Below are 22,690 nucleotides of genomic sequence, written 5' to 3' on the forward strand. Positions count from 1 at the left end.
GGCAAAGCAGTGGCAAATGGAATTTAAATTTCACATTGAAACTTACCCAATAGTGAAAGGCCCGGATAGAGTGGACGTGGAGAGGATGTTTCCACTAGTGGGAGAGTCTAGGACCAGAGGGCCCAGCCTCAGAATTAAAGGACGTTCCTTCAGGAAGGAGATGAGGAGGAATCCCTTTAGTCAGAGGGTGGAATCCTTTGCCACAGACGGCTGTGGAGGCCGCCATTCAATCATGGCTGATCTATCTTTCCCTCTCAACACCATTCTCCTGCCTTCTCCCCATAACCCGACACCCGTACTAATCAAGAATCTGTCGATCTCTGCCTTCCAAATACACATTAACGTCCCCAATCAATAACCTGTGCCTGCCTTCTCCCCATATCCCTTGATTCCACTAGCCCCTAGAGCTCTATCTAATTCTCTCTTAAATCCATCCAGTGACTTGGCCTCCACTGCCCTCTGTGGCAGGGAATTCCACAAATTCACAACTCTCTAGGTGAAAAAGTTTTTTCTCACCTCAGTCTTAAATGGCCTCCCCTTTATTCAAAGACTGTGACCCCTGGTTCTGGACTCGCCCAAGATTGGGAACATTTTTCCTGCATCTAGCTTGTCCAGTCCTTTTATAATTTTATATGTTTCCATAAGATCTCCCCTCATCCTTCTAAACTCCAGTGAATACAAGCCTAGTCTTTTCAATCTTTCCTCATATGACAGTCCCGCCATCCCAGGGATCAATCTTGTGAACCTACCTCAATCACAAGGATGTCCTTCCTCAAATTAGGAGACCAAAACTGTACACAATACTCCAGATGTGGTCTTACCAGAGCCCTGTACAACTGCAGAAGAACCTCTCTACTCCTATACTGAAATCCTCTTGTTATGAAGGATGAAGCCTTCTTTAGATATGGGGCCCAAAACGGCTCACAATACTTCAAATGCAGCTTGACCGGCACCTCATAGAGCTTCAGCAGGTTAGACAGCATCTCTGGAGGACATGGATAGGTGACCATTTCGTGTCAGGAAACTTCTTCAGACTCTGAAGGCCCCAGCAAGAAACGTCACCTATCCATGTTCCCCAGAGATGCTGCCTGGCCCACTGAGTGTTTTCAGCTAGATTGGACAAACTGGATGTCACTGTATCTCGTACATGGGACAAGAATAAAGCGAAACTTATACAAGTACTTGAATCTTTGATGAAGGCCATGGGCCAAGTGTTGGACAAAGGGATTGCTACAGATGTTTTTGCTCAAGATTCCAGCATACACAGTCTCTCGTGTCAACAACTAAGTCCCCTGGTTCGAGATTCCCTCATCTCGGTATTGTGAAATTCATTGCCACAGAAGGCTGTGGAGGCCAAGTCAGTGGATAGTTTTAAGGCAGAGATGGATAGATTCTTGATTAGTGCGGGTGTCGGGGGTTGTGGGGAGAAGGCAGGAGAATGGGGTTAGGAGGGAGTGATGGATCAGTCGTGATTGAACGGCGGAGTAGACTTGATGGGCCGAATGGCCTAATTGTACTCCTATCACTGGTGATCTATTCCGTCACCACCCCCAATTGGGATTTTGTGCGCCTCAATAAGGTCTTTCATGGCAAGGGGGCACGATGGGCCATAGGGCCTGCTGCTGTTCCGCGTGCCGGTGACGAACGGCGACTACTCACCTCCTCGCCCGTCTCTGGATTCACCAGGCCGGTGTCAAAGTTGAACTTGCCCTTGTCGTCCTGGAAGGAGAGGGAGATGAGGTGGTTATATCTGAGGTGGGGGGGCAGCCTAGTAGACCTTGAAGACCACCTCAATGGGAAACCCAAGGTGGACCTTCCCACTTCACCTTGATGGGGAGAGACTTTCTTCTCTCCCACTCGAATGGGACACCCAGGACCCAGAGTCATCGAGGGCAGACCTTCCCTCCCACATTGCTGTGGACACCCAAGGTCGGCTTCTTCTTGGTGGGGACAACCAGGGCGGGCTGCTTCTCGCTCACCTCGAAGGTCCACCTTGTGTGCCCCAGTCAGGAACGTGCCGTGAGCAATTAGTCTGGGTAGGCAGTCAGCATCTTTGGTCAGTCGGCTTTTTTAACAAGCCGTGCTGACTAAAACCGCGCATGCGCAGATCGTTCTCTCCCGGTGAGCCGTCGGTCGGCTTTTGAAAGAAACTTGTGCAGTGCGCTGCACGGTACATGCGCGCAGCAGTCCATGGTGTAAAGGAAGAAATTCAGCTGCCTTTATGGACCGTTGCCACTGATGGCTTGAAGCAGCGTCGGTGGCACATGAGTAGCACATACCTCCGCGTGTTCAATGTACCGCAGATGAAAGGCACGGGAGAATTATGCCTCCCTGAGACATCGATCTCTTAGGTAAGCATAATTCGCCCGTGCCTTTACTATTTATATTTATATTATGTTTAATAGTTACCATTTTATCTGGCCCCAGTCTATCCCACTTTGATGGGGATGGACCTGCTCTCTCTCCCATCTTGAGGTAGACCTCCTCTTCCACCATTATTGGGTCAACCAGGGTGGAGATGGTCCCTCTCACACTGATGGCGACTGCCAGAGTGGGCTTCTCTGCAACATACCTGGGTGGATCTTCTCTCCCACCTTGATGAGGACATCTAGAGTTGGCTTCCCTCCTTGTTCCTGGAAAGGGAGCACACTCTCCTCCCCCATCCCGGAAGCAACTCCGCAAGGTTGCAGGGAGGACTTTCCTTGTGCCTCTGACGTCTCCCCCCCCCCCCCCCCCCTCCCCTCCCCTCTGGTGGGATATCTGGCACCTGAGCTGAAGGAGGGGTCGGGAAGATGCGGACTGACCTGCACGAAGAGCTTCCCGCTGCCGTGGCCCAGCAGCTCGTGAAGGCCAACCTGGACTTCGAAGGAGGGGCCTTTCCACTTGATGTACAAGTCCTGCGGGAACAAGGAGGCAGAGTCAGGCCTCGCGTCCACTCTCTATACCCGCATCGCCAGGGCAGCACGGTGACAACCTCCAGCTCTGGAGCACGTGTCCGGGGAGCAGCATTACCCACACGCACACACACACCGTCAGACAGACTGACAGACACAGATATACACACACACACACATACACGCATGCAGAGAAACAGACAAGTACAGGCAGATATACAAATAGAGGAACATAGCTCACGGGAATACATGCACACACATGCGTACAACAGGCAGACACACAGATACAGAGACACAGAGGGATACAAACACAAAGTCAGAGGTAGAGGCAGAGGCATGCCTATGTATACACGTGCGTACACACACACACAGGCAAGACACACATACATACAGGCAGACAGCCACACACACACAGGCAGACACACACACAGGCAGAGACACACACACACACACATGCAGAGACACGCACACACAGGCAGAGACACACACACACACAGGCAAGACACACACACACACAGGCAGATACACACACACACACACACGCACAGGCATACACACACACACGCACAGGCATACACGCACAGGCATACACACACACACACACAGGCATACACACACAGGCATACACACACACGCACACGCATACACACACACGCACACACACAGGCAAGACACACACACACACAGGCAGACACACACACACACAGGCAGACAGAGACACACAGATGCCAACAGACACACATGCACAGATACAGGCAGACAGAGGCATGTGCACACAGACGCTGACAGACACACACACACACACACAGATACAGATACAGGTAGACAGACACAGATGGTGCCACACGTGCACAGACCTTGTCGTTATCCTCCAGGAAGGTGAGTTTCTCCTTCTGGGTGTGATAGGCCACCGCCAGCACGTTACCGAGCGAGACGTTTTTAAACCCCACCGTCTGACGGATGTCGTCGTCTGCGGGGGGGTGGGAGGGTGGAGAGGACGGCACGGATTAAAACTGGCTGGGGCAGAGCCCCCTGTCCCCACACTGGGCGGGTTTGGAAAAGCTGCAGTTAGATGCACAACCACCTCCTCCTCTCCTCACAGTCTGAAGGGTCTCGACCCGAAACGTCACCCGTTCCTTCTCCCCAGAGACGCTGCCTGTCCCCGCTGAGTTACTCCAGCTTTTATGTGTCTGTCTGCGGTTTAAACCAGCGTCTGCAGTTCCTTCCCGCACATCAGTACCCCTGTTCCTGCCTTCTCCCCCAAATCCCTCGATTCCATTAGCCCCAAGAGCTATATCCATCTCTCTCTCTCTCTCTCTAAAATATCCGCGGAGAAGAAGGAAAGTGGCGAAACAGCACCCGGAGAAAACCCCACACAGTCACGGGGTGGGAGGGGGTGCAAACGCAGCAACGTGCAAACTCCACACAGACAGCAGCCAGGATCGAACCCGGGTCTCGGATCGGACGGAGTAAGCAGCAGCAGGGGGGGGGGGGAAGGAGAGGAGTCAAGCGGAGGGGGAGGGAGGAACGAGGGGCCCAGCAGAAGGAATGAGGGTCTGAGCGGAGGGGAGGGATGCGAGCTCACAGTTGGGAATGTTGATGCCTGCCGGGATGCCGCTGCCAGCGAAGGTGAGCACGTCCAGGGAGGTGAAGTCGGGCTTGAGGAACCGGTCCTTCTCGAAGTGCTGGGGCCAGGGCAGCTGGGGCAGCAGCCGCTCAGCGGAGGCCACCAGCTGGGTGAACTTGGCACTCATGTCCTTGTTCACCACCGCCACAAACCCTGGAGAGGGGAGGAGGAGGGAGAAAGGTCAGCGGGGTGAACTTGTATTACCGCCATCCAATAACCAGCTGCAGCCAAGAGTGGAGCCCAGACTCACACACAGCCGCCCCCTCCCCTCTCCACGCCACCCCCCCCCCATCCCCTCCATCACACCATGATTCCCCATCCCACACACTGTCAATTCCCCCCCCCATCCCACCCTCCCCTCCCACACCATGGGACTGTCATATGAGGAAAGATTGAAAAGACTAGGCTTGTATTCACTGGAGTTTAGAAGGATGAGGGGATGGGGGGGGGGAGATCTTATAGAAACATATACAATTATAAAAGGACTGGACAAGCTAGATGCAGGAAAAATGTTCCCAATGTTGGGCGGGTCCAGAACCAGGGGACACACAGTCTTAGAATAAAGGGGAGGCCATTTAAGACTGAGGTGAGAAAAAAACGTTTTCACCCAGAGAGTTGTGAATTTGTGGAATTCCCTGCCACAGAGGGCAGTGGAGGCCAAGTCACTAGATGGATTTAAGAGAGAGTTAGATAGAGCTCTAGGGGCTAGTGGAGTTAAGGGGGGGGGGGGGGGGGGGGGGAAGGCAGGCACGGAATCTAACTCTCGCTTGAAAGCATCCAGAGAATTGGCCTCCATTGCCTTCGAGGCAGAGAATTCCACAGATTCACAACTAACTCTCTGGGTGAAAAGGTTTTTCCCCATCTCCGTTCTAAATGGCCGACCCCTTATGCCGGCTCTGATTAGTTCAGAACTTTTTCACAACCCCCCCCCCCCCCGGACTCTCGGTCTGATGAAGGGTCTCCACCCGAAAAGTCACCCATTCCTTCTATCCAGGGATGCTGTCTGACCCGCTGAGTTACTCCAGCATGTTTGTGCCTATCTCAGGTTGCAGACACACACACACTGCCTGTGGTAGGAATAGTAACATGAATTTTTTGGCTGTACCTTCAAACTCCCCCCTGGAGCCGTAAGGGTCGCGGTAGCTTTCAATGAAGCCGATGTAACTATAGAATCAGAAAGATAACAACTGTGTCAACATCTTTGTACGGAGTTAGACAGAGTCACTTGTACCTCTGTCTCTGCCGCCAGATACTGAAGTGAGTGTAGGAATAGATCGGGTAGACGCACAGAGTCTCGTGTGTGTGTGTGTGTGTGTGTCTGTGTGTGTGTGCGTCTGTGTGAGTGTGAGAGTGTGTGTATGAGTGTGTATGCGTGCGTGTGTGTATGAGTGTGCGTGCGTCTGTATGAGTGTGCGTTTGTGTGAGTGTGTCTGTGTGAGTGTGAGTGAGTGAGTGAGTGTGAGCGAGTGTGTGTGTATGTGTGCGTCTGTGTGAGTGTGAGAGTGAGTGTTTGAGTGTGTGTATGAGTGTGTGTATGAGTGTGTGTATGTGTATGAGTGTGTGTGTGTGTGCGTGCGTCTGTGCGCGCGAGTGTGTGTGTGTGTTTGTGAATGCTGCTGGTCTGTGGGCCACATGGCGATGGGATGAGTGGGTGGCAAGTGGATACAAGCGTGTGGAGGGGAGGTGTCCCTGCCTCACCTCTCCACGATGGGCCCCTCGTCCCGGATCCAGTGCTTGGAGCCCTCCTTGTGAGCGTCGATGGAGCCGGTAGTGAAGCTACGGTTGTAGTGCAGCAGCATCTTCTCCACGTTGGGGGTGGAGGCGTGATCCTGGGGGGGGGGGGGGGGGGGAGGGGAAGACGACAAGAGGGAGGTTAGGTTGGGGGGGGGGGGGGGGGGGGGGGAAGAGACTGACCAGCTGCTGGTCAGTGGGCCTGGCGGGCAGCGAGGACACGGCCGGGCTGTTGTTCCCAGGGAGCGCTGGTGTCAGGCAGGCAGGCAGCTCCAGCGATGCAGCTTCAACCGGAACAGCACGGGGCCGCTGTGCATGCATGCGCGTGCGCGGCACAGGGGGGAGGCACACTAGCGTGCACGTGTGTGTGCATGCATGCGCAAGGGTAGTGAGCGAGCAAGGGGATGTGCACGAGTGTGTTTGCAGTGCAAGAGGGAGTGCAAGTGTGCATATGGGTGTGCGAGGGTGCTTGCATGAGTGTGTTTGCATGCGCAAGGGGGTGTGTAAGTGTGCCTGTGCGCTGTTAGGGAGTGTGAGATCGTGTATGGGCGTGCGTGTGTGCAAGGATGCGTGCCATGTGTATATGTGAGCTTGTGCAAGGGTGTGTGCCGCGCGTATATATGAGTGTGCGTGTGCAGGGGGGAAGCACGCGCGCACACAGGTGGGGGGGCACAAATGTGCGTGCATGGACGCGCATATACAAGGGGGCGCTCGTGCGTACACACACACACGAGGGGTAGGCGTGTGCAAGCATGTGAACGCGAGCATGAAGGGGCATGCGCGTGTGGGCGCACGTGCAGAGGGCATGCATGAGCGACGGAGCACAGGCATGCACAGTTTCCCCATCAGACACTTCCACTTCTCTCCCACATCCCCACACGCTGCTCGCGGTCAGGGTCAGTCGGTCGCCGTTATTGTCCCAGTGTGTCGGCCTGTGGGAGAATCACCAAAGCCAATAGGAATATCGATATTAACTCCATCCCCGCACGCTGACACCATCCTACACACACGCTGGGGACAATTTACAGCATAGCACGCCAACTAACCTACAAAGCTGCACGTCTTTGGAGTGTGGGAGGAAGCCGAAGATCTCGGAGAAAAACCCACGCAGGTCACGGGGAGAACGTGCAAACCCCGTACAGACAGCGCCCTGTAGTCGGGGTGGAACCCGGGTCTGCGGCGCTGTGAGGCAGCAACTCCACGGCTGCTGATGTTTCAGGGTTCCCGCCCCCCCCCCCACACCCCCCCTCCCCACGCCCGCTCACCTTGGCCTTCTCCAGATTCTCCACCACCTTCTTCATCAGCGGCGAGTAATCTCCCCGGGACACCTTGAACGTCACGCCCTCAAACTCGTAAACGCCGCACTGGTTTCCCGATTCTCCCTTCAAGGGGGCATCTGTGGGGGGGGGGGGAGAGAGGGAGACGGTGAGGGACAGGGGGCAGGTTGAAGCAAACACGACAATGGTGGGAGGGAACTTCACCCCGATCAGAAACGTGCTTCACAACAGATATACCTCCCACTGTACCCCAGTATTATACACGCAGACCCGTCCCCACCGATACTGTACCCCAGTGTTACACACGTCGTCAAGTCAAGTCACTTTTATTTATATTGCACATTTAAAAAACAACTCTCGTTGGCCAAAGTGCTTTACATCGGTGGAGGTACTAACGTTATACACCAGTGGTTCATGGATTAAATACAAACATCACTACATACATATAGCCCTCGCTCAGAGGACGTCAAGAAAGGCTTGGGAGTAGAGATGAGTTTTAAGTCTCGACCTAAAGGAGTCGATGGAGGGGGCAGTTCTGATGGGAAGAGGGGATGCTGTTCCACACAGACCCGTCCACACCAGTACTGTACCCCAATGTTACACACACAGACCCGTCCCTACAGGTACTGTACCCCAGTGTTACACACACAGACCCGCCCCCACCGATATTGTACCCCAGTGTTATACACACAGACCCGCCCCCTCCGACACACCTGTATAACACTGGGAGACAGTACCGATGGGGACGGGTCTGTGTGTATAACACTAAGATGCAGTGCGAGGCGTACCTGTTATAAAGCACAATTTCTATTACATTGCACTCCTGGTTTGGCTATTCAGCACACAGAGGGAAACAAAGTACAAGGTGTAAAAACCTACCGTCCTTAATAACAGAGGCAAGCCTGACCTCGTAAATAGTTTTTCCACCGTCACCGACAGTCTTAAACAAGCGGGTGTTGTAAGCACTTATGCCCTGAAGAGAGGGGAAAGGAAAGTGACTATTTACTGGTGATTTAGCGTTACCGAATAATCTTTGATCGGACGTTACCTTGCACTGAACAATATCCCTTTATCATGTACCTGTATACTGTGGATGGCTCGATTGTAATCATGTATTGTCTTTCTGCTGACTAGTTAGCGTTGATCTTATAGAGGTGTGTAAAATCACGAGAGGAATAGATCGGGTAGAGTGTTTAAGAAGGAACTGCAGATGCTGGAAAATCGAAGGTACACAAAAATGCTGGAGAAACTCAGCGGGTGCAGCAGCATCTATGGAGCGAAGGAAATAGGCAACGTTTCGGGCCGAAACCCTTCTTCAGACTGATTGGGGGTGGCGGGGAGAAGAAAGGAAAAGATCGGGTAGAGTCTCTTGCCCAGAGTAGGTGAGTCGAGGACCAGAGGACATAGGTTTAAGGGGAAAAGATTTAATAGGAATCTGAGGGGTAACTTTGTCCACACAGAGGGTCGTGGGTGTATGGAACGAGTGCAATGGGTGGCATTTCAGACTCTGAAGAAGGGCCTCGACCCGAATCGTCACCCATTCCTTCTCTCCGGAGATGCGGCCACTCCTGCTGAGTCACTCCACCATTTTGTGTTTGTACTGCGCCACGTTCTAAAAGGGCCCCATTTCTATGCTGTTTTAGTTCTACGAGTTGACACGCATGGCTTTCCCACGAACCTTTCCTCCCAATATTCCCCATGCCAGGTCAGTTCCCAAGGAGAATGAGACGCTTCGGTGGTGGGAAACGGCCAGACGATGTTATGGGTCGGGATTCTGCTTCCGACTTGCTCCTACCTTAAAATCCAGGAATTTCTGTGCCAACTCAGCATCTTTCAGATCGCAGTTCCCCGAGAAGTAGGCCGTGGTTCCCTGAGGGAGAGAAGATAGTTGAACGATGACAGTCATACAGTGTGGAAACAGGCCCAACTTGCCCACACCGACCAACATGCCCCATCTACACCAGTCCCACCTGCCTGGGTCAGGCCCATATCCATCTAAACCAGCCCTATCCATGTGCCTGTCTAAATGTTTCTTCAACGTTGCGATTGCCCCTGCCTCAACCACCTCCTCCGGCGGCTCGTTCCATCCACCCACCACCCTCAGGGGGCAGTTCCTAATACATTTTTCCTCTCTCACCTTAAACCCATGTCCTCTGGTTCTCGATTCCCCTACTCTGGGCAAGACAGTGCGTTCACCTGATCTATTCCTCTCATGATTTTATAGACCTCTATAAGATGACCCCCTCATCCTCAATAGGCAATAGGTGCAGGAGTGGGCCATTCGGCTCTTCGAACTAGCACCGCCATGCACTGTGATCATCCACATTCAGTACCCCGTTCCTACCTTCTCCCCTTATCCCCTGACTCCGCTATCTTTAAGAGCTCTATCTAATTCTCTCTTGAAAACATCCAGAGAATTGGCCTCCACTGCCTTCTGAGGCAGAGAATTCCACAGACTCACAACTCTCTGGGCGAAAAAGTTTTTCCTCGTCTCCGTTCTAAATGGCCTACCCCTTAATCTTAAACTGTGTGCGGCCCCTGGTTCTGGACTCCCCCAACATCGGGAACACGTTTCCTCCTGCGCACCAAGGAATAGAGTCCCAGCCTGCTCAACCTCTCACTCTAGCTCAGGCCCTCGAGTCCTGGCAACATCCTCGTGAATCGTCTCTGCTGGAGAGTTGATTTCTGCATTTCAGCTTGGGTGCTTCATTTAGCTTGGAGATACAGCGTGGAAACAGGCCCCTTCGACCCACGCCGACCATCGATCACCCGTTCACACTAGTTCCATGTCATCCCACTTTCTCCCCCACTCCAGACGCACTCGTGGCAATTTACAGAGGGTCGATTAATTTACAATCCCACACATCTTTTGGATTTGGGAGGAAACCGGAGCACCCGGTGGAAACCCACGCAGTCTTAGGGAGAAAGTGCAAACTCCAATACAATACAATACAATACGGTTTATTTGTCACATTGCACATAAAGTGCAAGTGAAATGAATATGTCAGCAGCGGGACAATTATAAAGAACACACACAAAAACACAATCAAAATTTAACATAAACCTCCACCACAGCATTCATCACTGTCGTGGAAGGCACACAATTTGGCCAGTCCTCCTCCATTTCCCCCCGTGGTTGGGACCTCAACCCTCCGCAGCCGTTGCTGCGGGCGTCCAGATGGTAAAAGGACACAGTACAAGTCCAGGTAAGTCCACACACACACACACACAAACGCACAGACAGCACCCGAGGTCAGGATCGAATAACATCCCCAATCAATAACCCGTGCCTGCCTTCTCCCCATATCCCTTGATTCCACTTGCCCCTAGAGCTCTATCTAATTCTCTCTTAAATCCATCCAGTGATTTGGCCTCCACTGCCCTCTGTGGCGGGGAATTCCACAAATTCACAACTCTCTGGGTGAAAACGTTTTTTTCTCACCTCAGTCTTAAATGGCCTCCCCTTTATTCTAAGACTGTGTGGCCCCTGGTTCTGGACTCGCCCAACATTGGGAACATTTTGTTCAAGAAGGAACTGCAGATGCTGGAAGATCGAAGGTACACAAAAATGCTGGAGAAACTCAGCGGGTGCAGCAGCATCTATGGAGCGAAGGAAATAGGCGACATTTCGGGCCGAAACCCTTCTTCCTTTTTCCTGCATCTAGCTTGTCCAGTCCTTTTATAAATTTATATGTTTCTATAAGACCCCCCTCATCCTTCTAAACTCCAGTGAATACAAGCCTAGTCTTTGAGAAGAGAAGGGGAAAGAAAAAGGGGCGGAGGAAGGGGGAAGTGGGGTAAAAAAGGTGTGCGCAGTTGTGTTTCTACCTTGGCTCCCAGGCCCAGCTGCTTTTGTCGATCCTCCAGTGAGAACATCAGGTCCCCACAGACCTGCCAGAGCCGCTCCATCTCGTCGGGGTTCTTCTCGAAGGCTTTGCTCTGCCACACCAACTCCTTCAGCTTCTCCTGTGTGACAGAGTGGGAGGAAAGTGAGGAGCAGAACAGTGGAGTAAGGTCAGAAACCCCAAAACAACAGCGGCCCAGCGGGTGGAGCCCCGGCCTCACAGCACCAGAGACCCGCGCAAGACCCTGACCAGGGTGTGCCATCTTTAGACTTTACAGAGACGCAGCGCGGAGGCAGGCCCTTCGGCCCACACCGACCAGCGACTGCCCCATAGCACGAGCACTATGCTGCACACTAGGGACAATTTACAACCTTTACCCAAGCCAATTAACCTACAAACCTGTTTGTCTGTGGAGTGTGGGAGGAAACCGGAGCTCCTGGAGAAAACCCACGCGGTCACGGGGAGAAGGAACAAACCCGGGTCTCTGGCACTGCAAGGCAGCAACTCTACCGCTGCGCTACTGTGGGTATACACCAAACATGGGCAGAGGGGACTAGCTCAGATGGAGCATCCTGGTCGGTATGGACGCATTGGGCAGAAGGGCCCTTGCCCGTGCTTGTACGACTCCATCTGAGGTAAAAAACAAAGTGCTGGTGGAACTCTGCGGGTCAGGCAGCATCTGCGGAAGCAAAGGGGAGGTTAATGTTTCCAGTCGGGATCCTGCATCAAAAACAATGATGGCTGAGGGGGGGAGGGGGGGGGACCTCACTGAAACTTACAGAATAATGAAAGACATAGATGGAGTGGATGTAGAGAGGATGTTTCCACTGGTGGGAGAGTCCAGGACCAGAGGTCACAGCCTCAGAATTAAACCCCTGTCCCACGGTACGAGTTCATTCCAAGAGTTCTCCCAAGTTTGCCCTGATTCAAACTCGGAGATTTACGGTAATGGCCACTCGTCGGTACTCGGGGCTCTCGTGGACATTTTTCATCATGTTGAAAAATCTTCACGAGTCTTCCCGTGCTTACCTGCCGTTAGCGAGTCTTCCCGAGTACCTGCCGTTGGCGCTAAGAGACGTCCCGGAGCTCCGACGTACCCGCTACATTCATTCCCTGTGCTCACCACGAATTTGATTTTTTTAAACTCGGGAGGGCTCTTGGAAGGAACTCGTGCCGTGGGACAGGGCTATTAAAGAGCGCTCTTTTAGTAAGGAGGCGAGGAGAAACTTCTTCAATCAGAGGGTGGTGAATCTGTGGAACTCATTGCCACAGAGGGCTGTGGAGGCCAAGTCAGTGGATATTTTGAAGGCAGAGATAAACAAATTCTTGATTAGAATGGGCGTAAAGGGTTATAAGGAGAAGGCGGGAAAATGGGATTAGGAACCAGAGATCAGCCATGATTAAATGGTGGAGTGGAGTCGATGGGCCGAATGGCCCAATTCTTCTCCTGTAACCTGTGAACAATGAGGTGTTGTGCTTTTAACACGCCGATGGTTTTACCTGTGGCAAATTAGGCACAAACTTGGTGTCTCCGAACGACTTGTAGTTGCCCATGTTGGAATAAACCCCGGCAGCATAAACAAGGAACGCCTGCAAGAGACCAGAAAGATCACCCAGTAATTATGAGAGGCACGAATAGGGTAGACAGTCACAACCTTTTTCCCAGCTCGGAAAATTCAAATACTAGAGAGCATAGATCAGTTTAGTTTAGAGATACAGCGCAGAAACACACTCTTCGGCCCACCGAGTCCACGCCGACCAGCGATCCCCGCACACACTTACACCATCCGACACGCGCCAGGGAAAATTTCCAATTTTACCAAAGCCTTTAATTAATCTACAAACCTGTACATTTTTGAAGCGTGGCAGGAAATCGGAGCACCCTTATAGAAACATGTAAAATTATAAAAGGACTGGACAAGCTAGATGCAGGAAAAATGTTCCCAATGTTGGGCGAGTCCAGAACCAGGGGCCACACACAGTCTTAGAATAAAGGGGAGGCCATTTAAGACTGAGGTGAGAAAAAACGTTTTCACCCAGAGAGTTGTGAATTTATGGAATTCCCTGCCACAGAGGTCAGTGGAGGCCAAGTTACTGGATGGATGGACACACAGAGTGGTGAATCTCTGGAATTCTCTGCCACAGAAGGTAGTTGAGGCCAGTTCATTGGCTATATTTAAGAGGGAGTTAGATGTGGCCCTTGTGGCTAAAGGGATCAGGGGGTATGGAGAGAAGGCAGGTACAGGATACCGAGTTGGATGATCAGCCATGATCATATTGAATGGCGGTGCAGGCTCGAAGGGCCGAATAGCCTACTCCGGCACCTATTTTCTATGTTTCTATTTAAGAGAGAGTTAGATAGAGCTCTAGGGGGCTAGTGTAGTCAAGGGACATGGGGAGAAGGCAGGGACGGGTTATTGATAGGGGATGATCAGCCATGATCACAATGAATGGCGGTGCTGGCTCAAAGGGCCGAATGGCCTCCTCCTGCACCTATTTTCTATGTTCCACCCGGAGAAAACGCACGCAGGTCACGAGGAGAACGTACAAACTCGGTACAGACAATGGTGAGGATCAAGCCTGTGTCTCTGGGGCTGTGTGGCAGCAGCTCTACCCGCTGTGCCACCGTGTCATCTGTTCTGTGCTTATATAGTTCTATGTTAAATTGTACAGTGTGGAGTGTTGGAATCGTACGTGGAATCTGTGGAAATCTGCACCAGTTGCAGAACGCGTGGTACTAAGCAATTTGACCGTACACTTATTATTAATAAGAGCAGAAGGAATTCTATGGAGCATAGTCTGAGAAACATCAATCAGACCACGGCTCAGTCTTCTGATTACTGGCCTGGACACTGGGTGAACTGTCTGTCCTTCAGATGGAGTCCCATTTAGCGGGCGGCACAGCAGTGGAGTTGCTGCCTTACAGCACCAGAGACCCGGATTCGATCCCGACTACGGGTGCTGTCTGTACGGAGTTTGTTCGTTCTCCCCGCGGGTTTTCTCCGAGATCCTCAGGTTTCCTCCCACACTCCAAAGGCGCGCAGGTCTGTAGGTTAACTGGCTTTCCATAAATGTAAATCGTCCCTAGTGTGTGTAGGACAGTGTTAATGTGCGGGGATCGCTGTTCGGCACGGACTGTTATGTGCAGCTATGATCGCCTATGAAACAGGAAGGATGTGACGGCTTTGGAGAGGGTGCGGAAGAGGTGCTATGGTAACGTGTTTTCTAGACACACAGAGACACACACACACACACAGGTGAATGCATCGGGAGGGAGTCAGGAGAATTAATGAGCTCAAGGGTAGAGTCGGGAGAATTAATGAGCTCTTAGAATAAAGGGGAGGTCATTTAAGACTGAGGTGAGAAAAAACGTTTTCACCCAGAGAGTTGTGAACTTATGGAATTCCCTGCCACAGAGGGCAGTGGAGGCCAAGTCACTGGATGGATTTAAGAGCGAGTTAGATAGAGCTCTCGGGGCTAGTGGAGTCAAGGGATATGGGGAGAAGGCAGGCACGGGTTATTGATAGGTCACGATCAGCCATGATCACAATGAATGGCGGTGCTGGTTCGAAGGGGCGAATGGCCTCCTCCTGCACCCATTTTCTATGTTTCTAAGGGATATCGGGCTGCTTTGTTTTCCTTGGAAGAGCGTGGGGTTAGAAACAAAAGTGGAAGCAAGCACCAGAAAGCAGGGTGGGGAGAAAAACAACAGGGTAAAGAACGCAACTGGCATGAAACCAGAACGGTGCACAGTTCACCCTGTTCACCTGCTGGTCGCGTCAACCTTTGTGAGCTTTGAGGCCTTATTGTTTGCAATGACAGGACAAACCTGTGTGTTTTGATTGTGGCTCGATTGTAATCATGTATTGTCTTTCTGCTGACTGGATAGCACGCAGCCGCAACAAAAGCTTCCAGAACCACCAGGGAGCCGGGATCCATCCCGACTACAGGTGCTGTCTGTATGGAGTTTGCACGTTCTCTCCGTGACCTGCGTGGGTTTTCTCCGGCAGCTCCGCTTTCCTCACACACTCCATAGACGTACGGGTTTGTAGGTAAATTGGCTTGTATCAATGTAAAATTGTCCCTAGTGCGTGTAGGATACGGCTCGTGTGCGGGGATCACTGGTCGGCACGGAATCGGTGGGCCGAAGGGCCTGTTTCCGCCCGCGCCATACCTCTACACTAAACAAGCAGGTTTGTAGGTTAATTGGCTTCGGTAAAATCATAAATTGTCCCTCGTGTGAGTGTGTGTGTGTGTGTGTGTGTGTGTGTGTGTGTGTGTGTGTGTGTGTGTGTGTGTGTGTGTGTGTGTGTGTGTGTGTGGGGGGGATAGTGCTAGTGTACGGGGTGATCGCTGGTCAGCACGGAATTGATGGGCCGAATGGCTTGTTTCTGCACTGTATCTCTAGACTATAAACTAAAACGAAAAGAAAAAGACTGTAAAAGTCAGCGGGTAAATGGGATACCAGGGAATGAATGAATAAGTTTATTGGCCAAGTATTCACATACAAGGAATTTGCCTTGGTGCTCCGCCCGCAAGTGACAATGACATACAGTGACAGTTAGGAACGACACGTAAAGCATTAAACATTAATAATAAAACATTATTGATGAAACATGTGAATTAAATAAAATACCAGAGCAAAAGGAGGCTACAGATTTGTGGTTATTGAGTGGACTCATTAACCCTCTTGGTCTCAACCCCGTCATCCATTTTAAAGATGGCCCCCGAGCTACTTCCCCTGGCAGACAATTGCACCTCAGTGCAGCCGGTGAGAGTGGAATGTCTGGATTGACTCCAAACCCGTTGCTGGCAGGAGGTGACGTGCTCGGCCCAAGCCGCCCCCTCCCACAACTCCAGGGCACGAAGGTTCAGCCTCTGGGGAGGGGCAGTGCAGGTGGGGGTGAAGGAGCTGGGAGACTGCCAGACAAATCTCTGCTCCAGACACGAACCAAAACCAAAACTAACCGAGGTAGCAGTTTCACTTTGGAGAACGAGGCAGGGCGGAGTGGAAGCAGAACTCAGCGGGGTCGTTGCAAAGGCCAGCAACGTGAAACATAAGGATTATATTTAAGATTCAAAGATTGGTAAACATTTCAGAGAGCTCTGGTTTCACCGTGTGAGCCAGGTTTGTACATTCTCTCTCTCAGGTGACTGGGCCCTTCCAGTATCTCCCGCACCTATAAGACCATAAGTAAAAGATGAAGTCTGAAGAAGGGTCTCGACCCGAAACGTCACCCATTCCTTCTCTCCAGAGATGCTGCCTGTCCCGTTGAGTTACTCCAGTATTTTGTGACTGCCTTCGATTTAAACCAGCATTTTCAGTTCTTTCCTACACCATCTAATATCACTAGTAGTAGAATTAGGCCATTCAGCCCATCGAGTCAACACTGCCATTCAATCATGGCTGATCTATCTCTCCCTCTCAACACCATTCTCCTGCCTTCTCCCCATAACCTTTGACACCCTTCCCAATTAGCAACTGGGCGGCGCAGTAGTAGAGTCGCAGCCTCACAGTGCCCGAGACCCGGGTTCGATCCTGACTACGGGTGCTGTCTGTAGAGAGTTTGTACGTTCTCCCCGTGGCCTGCGTGGGTTTTCTCCGGGATCTCTGGTTTTCTCCCACACTTCAAAAGACATAGAGGTTTGGAAGTTGTGGCTTGGTAGCATCTCTGGAGCATAGGAGACGTTTCCGATCTGGGCCCTACTTCAGACTGATTGTGTGTGTGTGTGTGTGTGTGGGGGGGGTGGGGGAGAAAGTTGGAAGAGAGGAGAGGCACGACAAAGTCTGGCAAGTGATAGATGGAGAAAGAAGGAACTGCAGATGCTAGCCTTTTTTTTTTAAAAGACAAAGTGCTGGAGTATCGGAGCAGGTTGGACAACATCTCTGGAGGACATGGATAGACGTTTCAGGTCGGGACCCTTGCCCAAGGAAACGTCTCCTATCCATGTTCCAAGAGAGGCTGCCTGACCCACTGAGTTGCTCCAGCATTTTGTGTCCACCTCCAGCATATGCGGTTCCTTGTGTCTGCTGTAAAGTTGTTGATCTCGCAGCTGCTGCTGGGTCCCTTGGGTGTGAAACCAGTGGGGACATCCCTGGTCTCTGTCGTGGATGTGTGCAAGGTTTACACACAGACCTTCACGTCAATGAATAGTCAGATGTCTGCGGCAATCGTCTTTTCTTTCCGCCCCCTATTTTGGGCACAAGCATCGCACGCAAACCTGCCCGCCAAAAAACACACACACACACCCACACGCAGACACCACGCACACACACACATGCAGACACCACACACGCACGCATGTGCACACACTCACACACATACACACCATGCAAGGGCTGGTGAATGCATCGGGAGAGACGGGAGAATTAATGAGCTCAAGGGATATCGGGCTGCTTTGTTTTCCTTGGAAGAGCGTGGGGTTAGAAACAAAAGTGGAAGCAAGCACCAGAAAGCAGGGTGGGGAGAAAAACAACAGGGTAAAGAACACAACTGGCATGAAACCAGAACGGTGCACAGTTCACCCTGTTCACCTGCTGCTCGCGTCAACCTTTGTGAGCTTTGAGGCCTTATTGTTTGCAATGACAGGACAAACCTGTGTGTTTTGATTGTGGCTCGATTGTAATCATGTATTGTCTTTCTGCTGACTGGACAGCACGCAGCCGCAACAAACGCTTTTCACTGTGCAAGTGACAAGAAACTAAACTGTAAACTCAGTCGCACAAAGTTTAGTTTAGAGATACGGCGCGGAAACAGGCCCTTCGCCCCACCGAGTCCGCGCCGACCAGCGATCCCCGCACACTAGCACTATCCTACACACACTAGGGACAATTTACAATTTTACCAAGCTAATTAGCCTACACACCTTTGTAGAGCAGGAGACTTTGTACAGCAGGAGGAAACCAATGCACTCGGAGAAAACCCAAGGAGCTCATGCACAAACGCCACACGGACAGTACCTGTAGTCAGGATTGAACCCGGAACTCTGGCGCTGTAAGGCAGCAACTCAACTGCTGCGCCACTCTGCTGTCTCATAGACATAGAATGATAGTGTGGTCACAGACCCTTTGGCCCAACTTGCCCACACTAGCCAACGTCCCATCTACACTTGAACAACCTGCCTACTTTTGGCCCGTATCCCTGTAAACCTGTCCTATCCACGTACCTATCTAATTGCTTCTGAAGCATCGCAATAGCACCTGCCTCAACTACCTCCGCCGGCAGCTCATTCGATACACCCACCACCCTTTGCATGAAAAAAGATACCCCTCAGATTCCTATGTTTAAGAAGGAACTGCAGATGCTGGAAAAATCAAAAGGTGGATAAAAATGCTGGAGAAACTCAGCGGGTGAGGCAGCATCTATGGAGCGAAGGAATAGGTGACGTTTCTGGTCGAGACCCTTCTTCAGACTAATCAAGATGGGTTCTTGATTAGTGCGGGTGTCAGGGGTTACGGGGAGGAGGCAGGAGAATGGGGTTGAGAGGGAGATAGAACAGCCGTGATTGAATGGTGGAGTAGGCTCGATGGGCCGAATGGCCTAATTCTGCTCCAATCACATATAAACGTGGACTTGTGAACTGGAGAGTTGTCCTCCAGCATTTTTATCTACTTCAGATTCCTATAATATATTTTCCCCTTCACCTTAAACCCATGCCCTCTGGTTCTCGATTTAACCCTCTTTCTAAACAAAAGTAAGGGCGAGACGAAGAGCGAGGGTAGACACAAAACCTGGAGTAACTCAGCACGACAGGCAGCGTCTCTGGAGAGAAGGAATGGGTGACGTTTCGGGTCGAGGTCCTTCTCCAGACTGATGTCAGGGGAAGAAGGGTCTCAACCCAAAACATCACCTAATCCTTCACTCCGGAGATGCCGCTCGTCCCACTGAGTTACTCCAGCTTTTTTGCGTCCATCCCAGGACTGAGAGGTCAGTGTGGGAGTGGGCAGGGGAGTTAAAGTGTCAAGTCAAGTCAACTTTATTTGTTACATACACGTACAAGATGTGCAGTGAAATGAAAGTGGCGATGCCTGCGGACTGTGCAAAAACTACAGAACACAGAACAGAACCAGTATTTACATATTAGGTAGGAAAAAAAAAGACACAACACAACAGTAAATTAGTCCCTGGTGAGATAAGAGTTTACAGTCCTGACGGCCTGTGGGAAGAAACTCCATCTCATCTCCTCTGTTTTCACCGAGTGACAGCGGAGGCGCTTGCCTGACCGTAGCAGCTGGAACAGTCCGTTGCTGGGGTGGTAGGGGTCCCCCATAATGTTGCTGGCTCTGGATCTGCACCTCTTGGTGTATAGTCCCTGCTCAATGTGTAGTGGGTGTCCAATGGGGTTGAACGCACTACTCTCTGCAGAGCCTTCCTGTGCTGGGCAGAGCTGTTCCCAAACCATAGAAAATAGGTGCAGGAGTAGGCCATTCAGCCCTTCGAGCCTGCACCGCCATTCAATATGATCATGGCTGATCACCCAACTCAGTATCCTGTACCTGCCTTCTCTCCATACCCCCTGATCCCTTTAGCCACATATGATCATGGCTGATCATCCAACTCAGTATCCCATCCCTGCCTTCTCTCCATACCCCCTGATCCCTTTAGCCACAAGGGCCACATCAAACTCCCTCTTAAATATAGCCAATGAACTGGCCTCAACTACTTTCTGTGGCAGAGGATTCCACAGATTCACCACTCTCTGTGTGAAAAATGTTTTTCTCATCTCAGTACTAAAAGATTTCCCCCTTATCCTTAAACTGTGACCCCGTGTTCTGGACTTCCCCAACATCGGGAACAATCTTCCTGCATCTCGCCTGTCCAACCCCTTAAGAATTTTGTACGTTTCTATAAGATCCCCCCTCAATCTTCTAAATTCTAGCGAGTACAAGCCGAGTTGGGATGTTGGCTGACAAGATGCTTTCTACAGCCCCAGAGTAGAAGCACTGAAGGATGACTGAAAGTGGGGGATCGCGTGGTGTGCACGGACTGAGTGAAGGCGCGTCGCAGATGGGGGAGGAGGGAGAGAGCAGGAGCGGGTTACCTGGTATTCCTCGCAGGTCATGCCCACCGCTGTGGCCCTTTCCTGCAGCTGAGGGAGGGGCTGCGCCCGGAACAGCTTCTGTAACAGGACGTAGATGGCGGGGGACTCCGGGGAGGTCTGCAGCAGCACAACCAGCCCTCCGTACCACGAGGCGCGCGAGATATAATGGGCGTACAGCTTCTCCTCCTTCGACAGCAGCTGGAAGGCATCTTTGCAGTCCAGCAGCGAGATGCCAATGTCATTGGGCAAAAGGTACTGGGAGTCCACCATCTTGTCTTGTCCTACGAAGTCAAACCTGCAAGAGCAAGAGGAAACAAAATAGATACATAGAAAATAGGTGCAGGAGTAGGCCATTCGGCCCTTCGAGCCTGCACCGCCATTCAATATGATCATGGCTGATCACCCAACTCAGTATCCCGTACCTGCCTTCTCTCCATACCCGCTGATCCCTTTAGCTACAAGGGCCACATGGACTGCAGATGCTGCTTTAAACCAAGGAGAGTCACAAAACGCTGGAGTAACAGGCAGCACCTCTGGAGAGAAGGAATGGGTGACGTTTCTGGTCGAGACCCTTCTTCACTCCTGCTTTTTGTGTTTACCTTTGGTTTAAACCAGCATCTGCAGTTCCTTCCGACACAGCTGGTAAAGGGATGCCAGTAATCCCTCCAACATTATAGGAGCTTGTAAAAACCTTAATGGGACCACCATTTTAGCAGTCCCGATACCTCCCTCCAGCAATGAAGGAACTTGCATCTGCAGTTTAATGCAATTATGCACTGCTGTTAACAAGGGCCCAGATGCAAGTCTGCATCCTCACCAACATTAGAGGTGCAGGTAATCCCTCTAACAGATAGAGGGTCCTGATACCTCCCTCACACAGCACAGGGACTTCCATTGGCACTTGAATGTACATGTCCATTGCAATGGACATGTCTCAGCCCAACAATAACCCAGATACCAGTCTGCACCCTGCCCAACATTAAAGAGGTGACAATAGACAATAGGTGCAGGAGTAGGCCATTCGGCCCTTCGAGCCAGCACCGCCATTCAAAGTGATCATGGCTGATCATCCCCAAACAGTACCCTGTTCCTGCCTTCTCCCCATATTCCCTGACTCTGCTATATTTAAGAGCCCTATCTAGCTCTCTCTTGAAGGTATCCAGAGAGCCGGCCTCCACCACCCTCTGAGGCAGACAATTCCAGACTCACAACTCTCTGTGTGAAAAAGTGTTTCCTCATCTCCGTTCTAAATGGCTTACCCCTTATTCTTAAACTGTGGCCCCAGGTTCTGGACTCCCCCCACATCGGGAACATGTTTCCTGCCTCTAGTGTGTCCACACCCTTAATAATCTTATATGTTTCAATAAGATACCCTCTCATCCTTCTAAACTCCAGAGTATACAAGCCCAGCCGCTCCATTCTCTCAGCATATGACAGTCCCGCCTACCCGGGAATTAACCTTGTAAACCTACACTGCACTCTCTCAATAGCAAGAAGGTCCTTCCTCAAATTAGGGGACCAAAACTGCATACAATACTCCAGGTGTGGTCTCACTGGGGCCCTGCACAACTGCAGAAGGACCTATACTTAACTCCTCTTGTTATGAAGCAATGGGATATGGCCAACCCTCAATGGGACCACCATTACAGGGTTCTGATACCTCCCTCCAATAGCACAGAGACTTGCTTTTGCAGCTTAATGCACTTTTCTATTGCTGTTAACAAGAGCCAAGACTCAGTCCAGTATTAACAAGATGCCCAGCCTAGCATTGACGAGATGCCAGTCTGTAACATCAAAGAGGTGCAATGAGAGACCCTCGAATACAATGGGATCTTGCCATTTCTTAAAGGGACCACCATTAACAACCTCCCTCCAAAATCACAGGCGCTTGCATTTGCAGTTGAATGCACATGTCCATGGCTGTTAACAAGAGCCCAGACTCTGCCCTACATTAACCCAGGTGCCCGGGGCTAGCATGAACCCAGAGGAGAAAGATATAGAGAGAGAGGAGATAGAGAGATAGAAAGAAGAAAAGAGAGAGATAGAAGAAGTAAAAGAGAGAGAGAGGAGAGAGATAGAAGAAGTAAAAGAGAGAGAGAGGAGAGAGATAGATTGATAGAAGAGGAGAGAGAGAGAAGAGAGAGATGGATAGAAGAAAAGAGGAAGAGAGGGATAGATAGAAGAAGAAAAGGAGATAGAGATAGAAGGAAATAAAAGAGAGGAGAGAGATAGAAGAAAAAGAGAGATAGAAAGAGGAGAGATAGATAGAAGGGA

At 51.3% G+C, this 22,690-nt stretch overlaps 1 protein-coding gene across 2 annotated transcripts in view; it reads right to left on the reverse strand.

Annotated features, from left to right (window-relative positions):
* The window catches only part of dpp3 (dipeptidyl peptidase 3), a 29,821-nt gene that overhangs the window by 6,532 nt on the left and 599 nt on the right, over nucleotides 1-22,690 (reverse strand). Inside the window, exons 1-13 of one of the 2 annotated variants that reach the window (XM_033015386.1) lie at nucleotides 21,676-21,682; nucleotides 20,417-20,711; nucleotides 12,875-12,964; nucleotides 11,358-11,495; nucleotides 9,325-9,399; nucleotides 8,409-8,502; nucleotides 7,518-7,648; nucleotides 6,220-6,350; nucleotides 5,627-5,685; nucleotides 4,480-4,674; nucleotides 3,752-3,864; nucleotides 2,805-2,897; nucleotides 1,660-1,719 (exon numbers count right to left, since the gene is read on the reverse strand). In XM_033015386.1, coding sequence (XP_032871277.1) covers nucleotides 1,660-1,719; nucleotides 2,805-2,897; nucleotides 3,752-3,864; nucleotides 4,480-4,674; nucleotides 5,627-5,685; nucleotides 6,220-6,350; nucleotides 7,518-7,648; nucleotides 8,409-8,502; nucleotides 9,325-9,399; nucleotides 11,358-11,495; nucleotides 12,875-12,964; nucleotides 20,417-20,686 — 1,449 coding nt within the window. In that variant the 5' untranslated portion in view covers nucleotides 20,687-20,711; nucleotides 21,676-21,682. Of the gene's footprint in view, nucleotides 1-1,659; nucleotides 1,720-2,804; nucleotides 2,898-3,751; nucleotides 3,865-4,479; nucleotides 4,675-5,626; nucleotides 5,686-6,219; nucleotides 6,351-7,517; nucleotides 7,649-8,408; nucleotides 8,503-9,324; nucleotides 9,400-11,357; nucleotides 11,496-12,874; nucleotides 12,965-20,416; nucleotides 20,712-21,675; nucleotides 21,683-22,690 lie in introns of those variants that run through there. The other variant, XM_033015385.1, reaches the window with a different exon arrangement.

This window comes from Amblyraja radiata, chromosome 45 (assembly GCF_010909765.2).
Source record: "Amblyraja radiata isolate CabotCenter1 chromosome 45, sAmbRad1.1.pri, whole genome shotgun sequence".
Lineage (NCBI taxonomy): Eukaryota > Metazoa > Chordata > Chondrichthyes > Rajiformes > Rajidae > Amblyraja > Amblyraja radiata.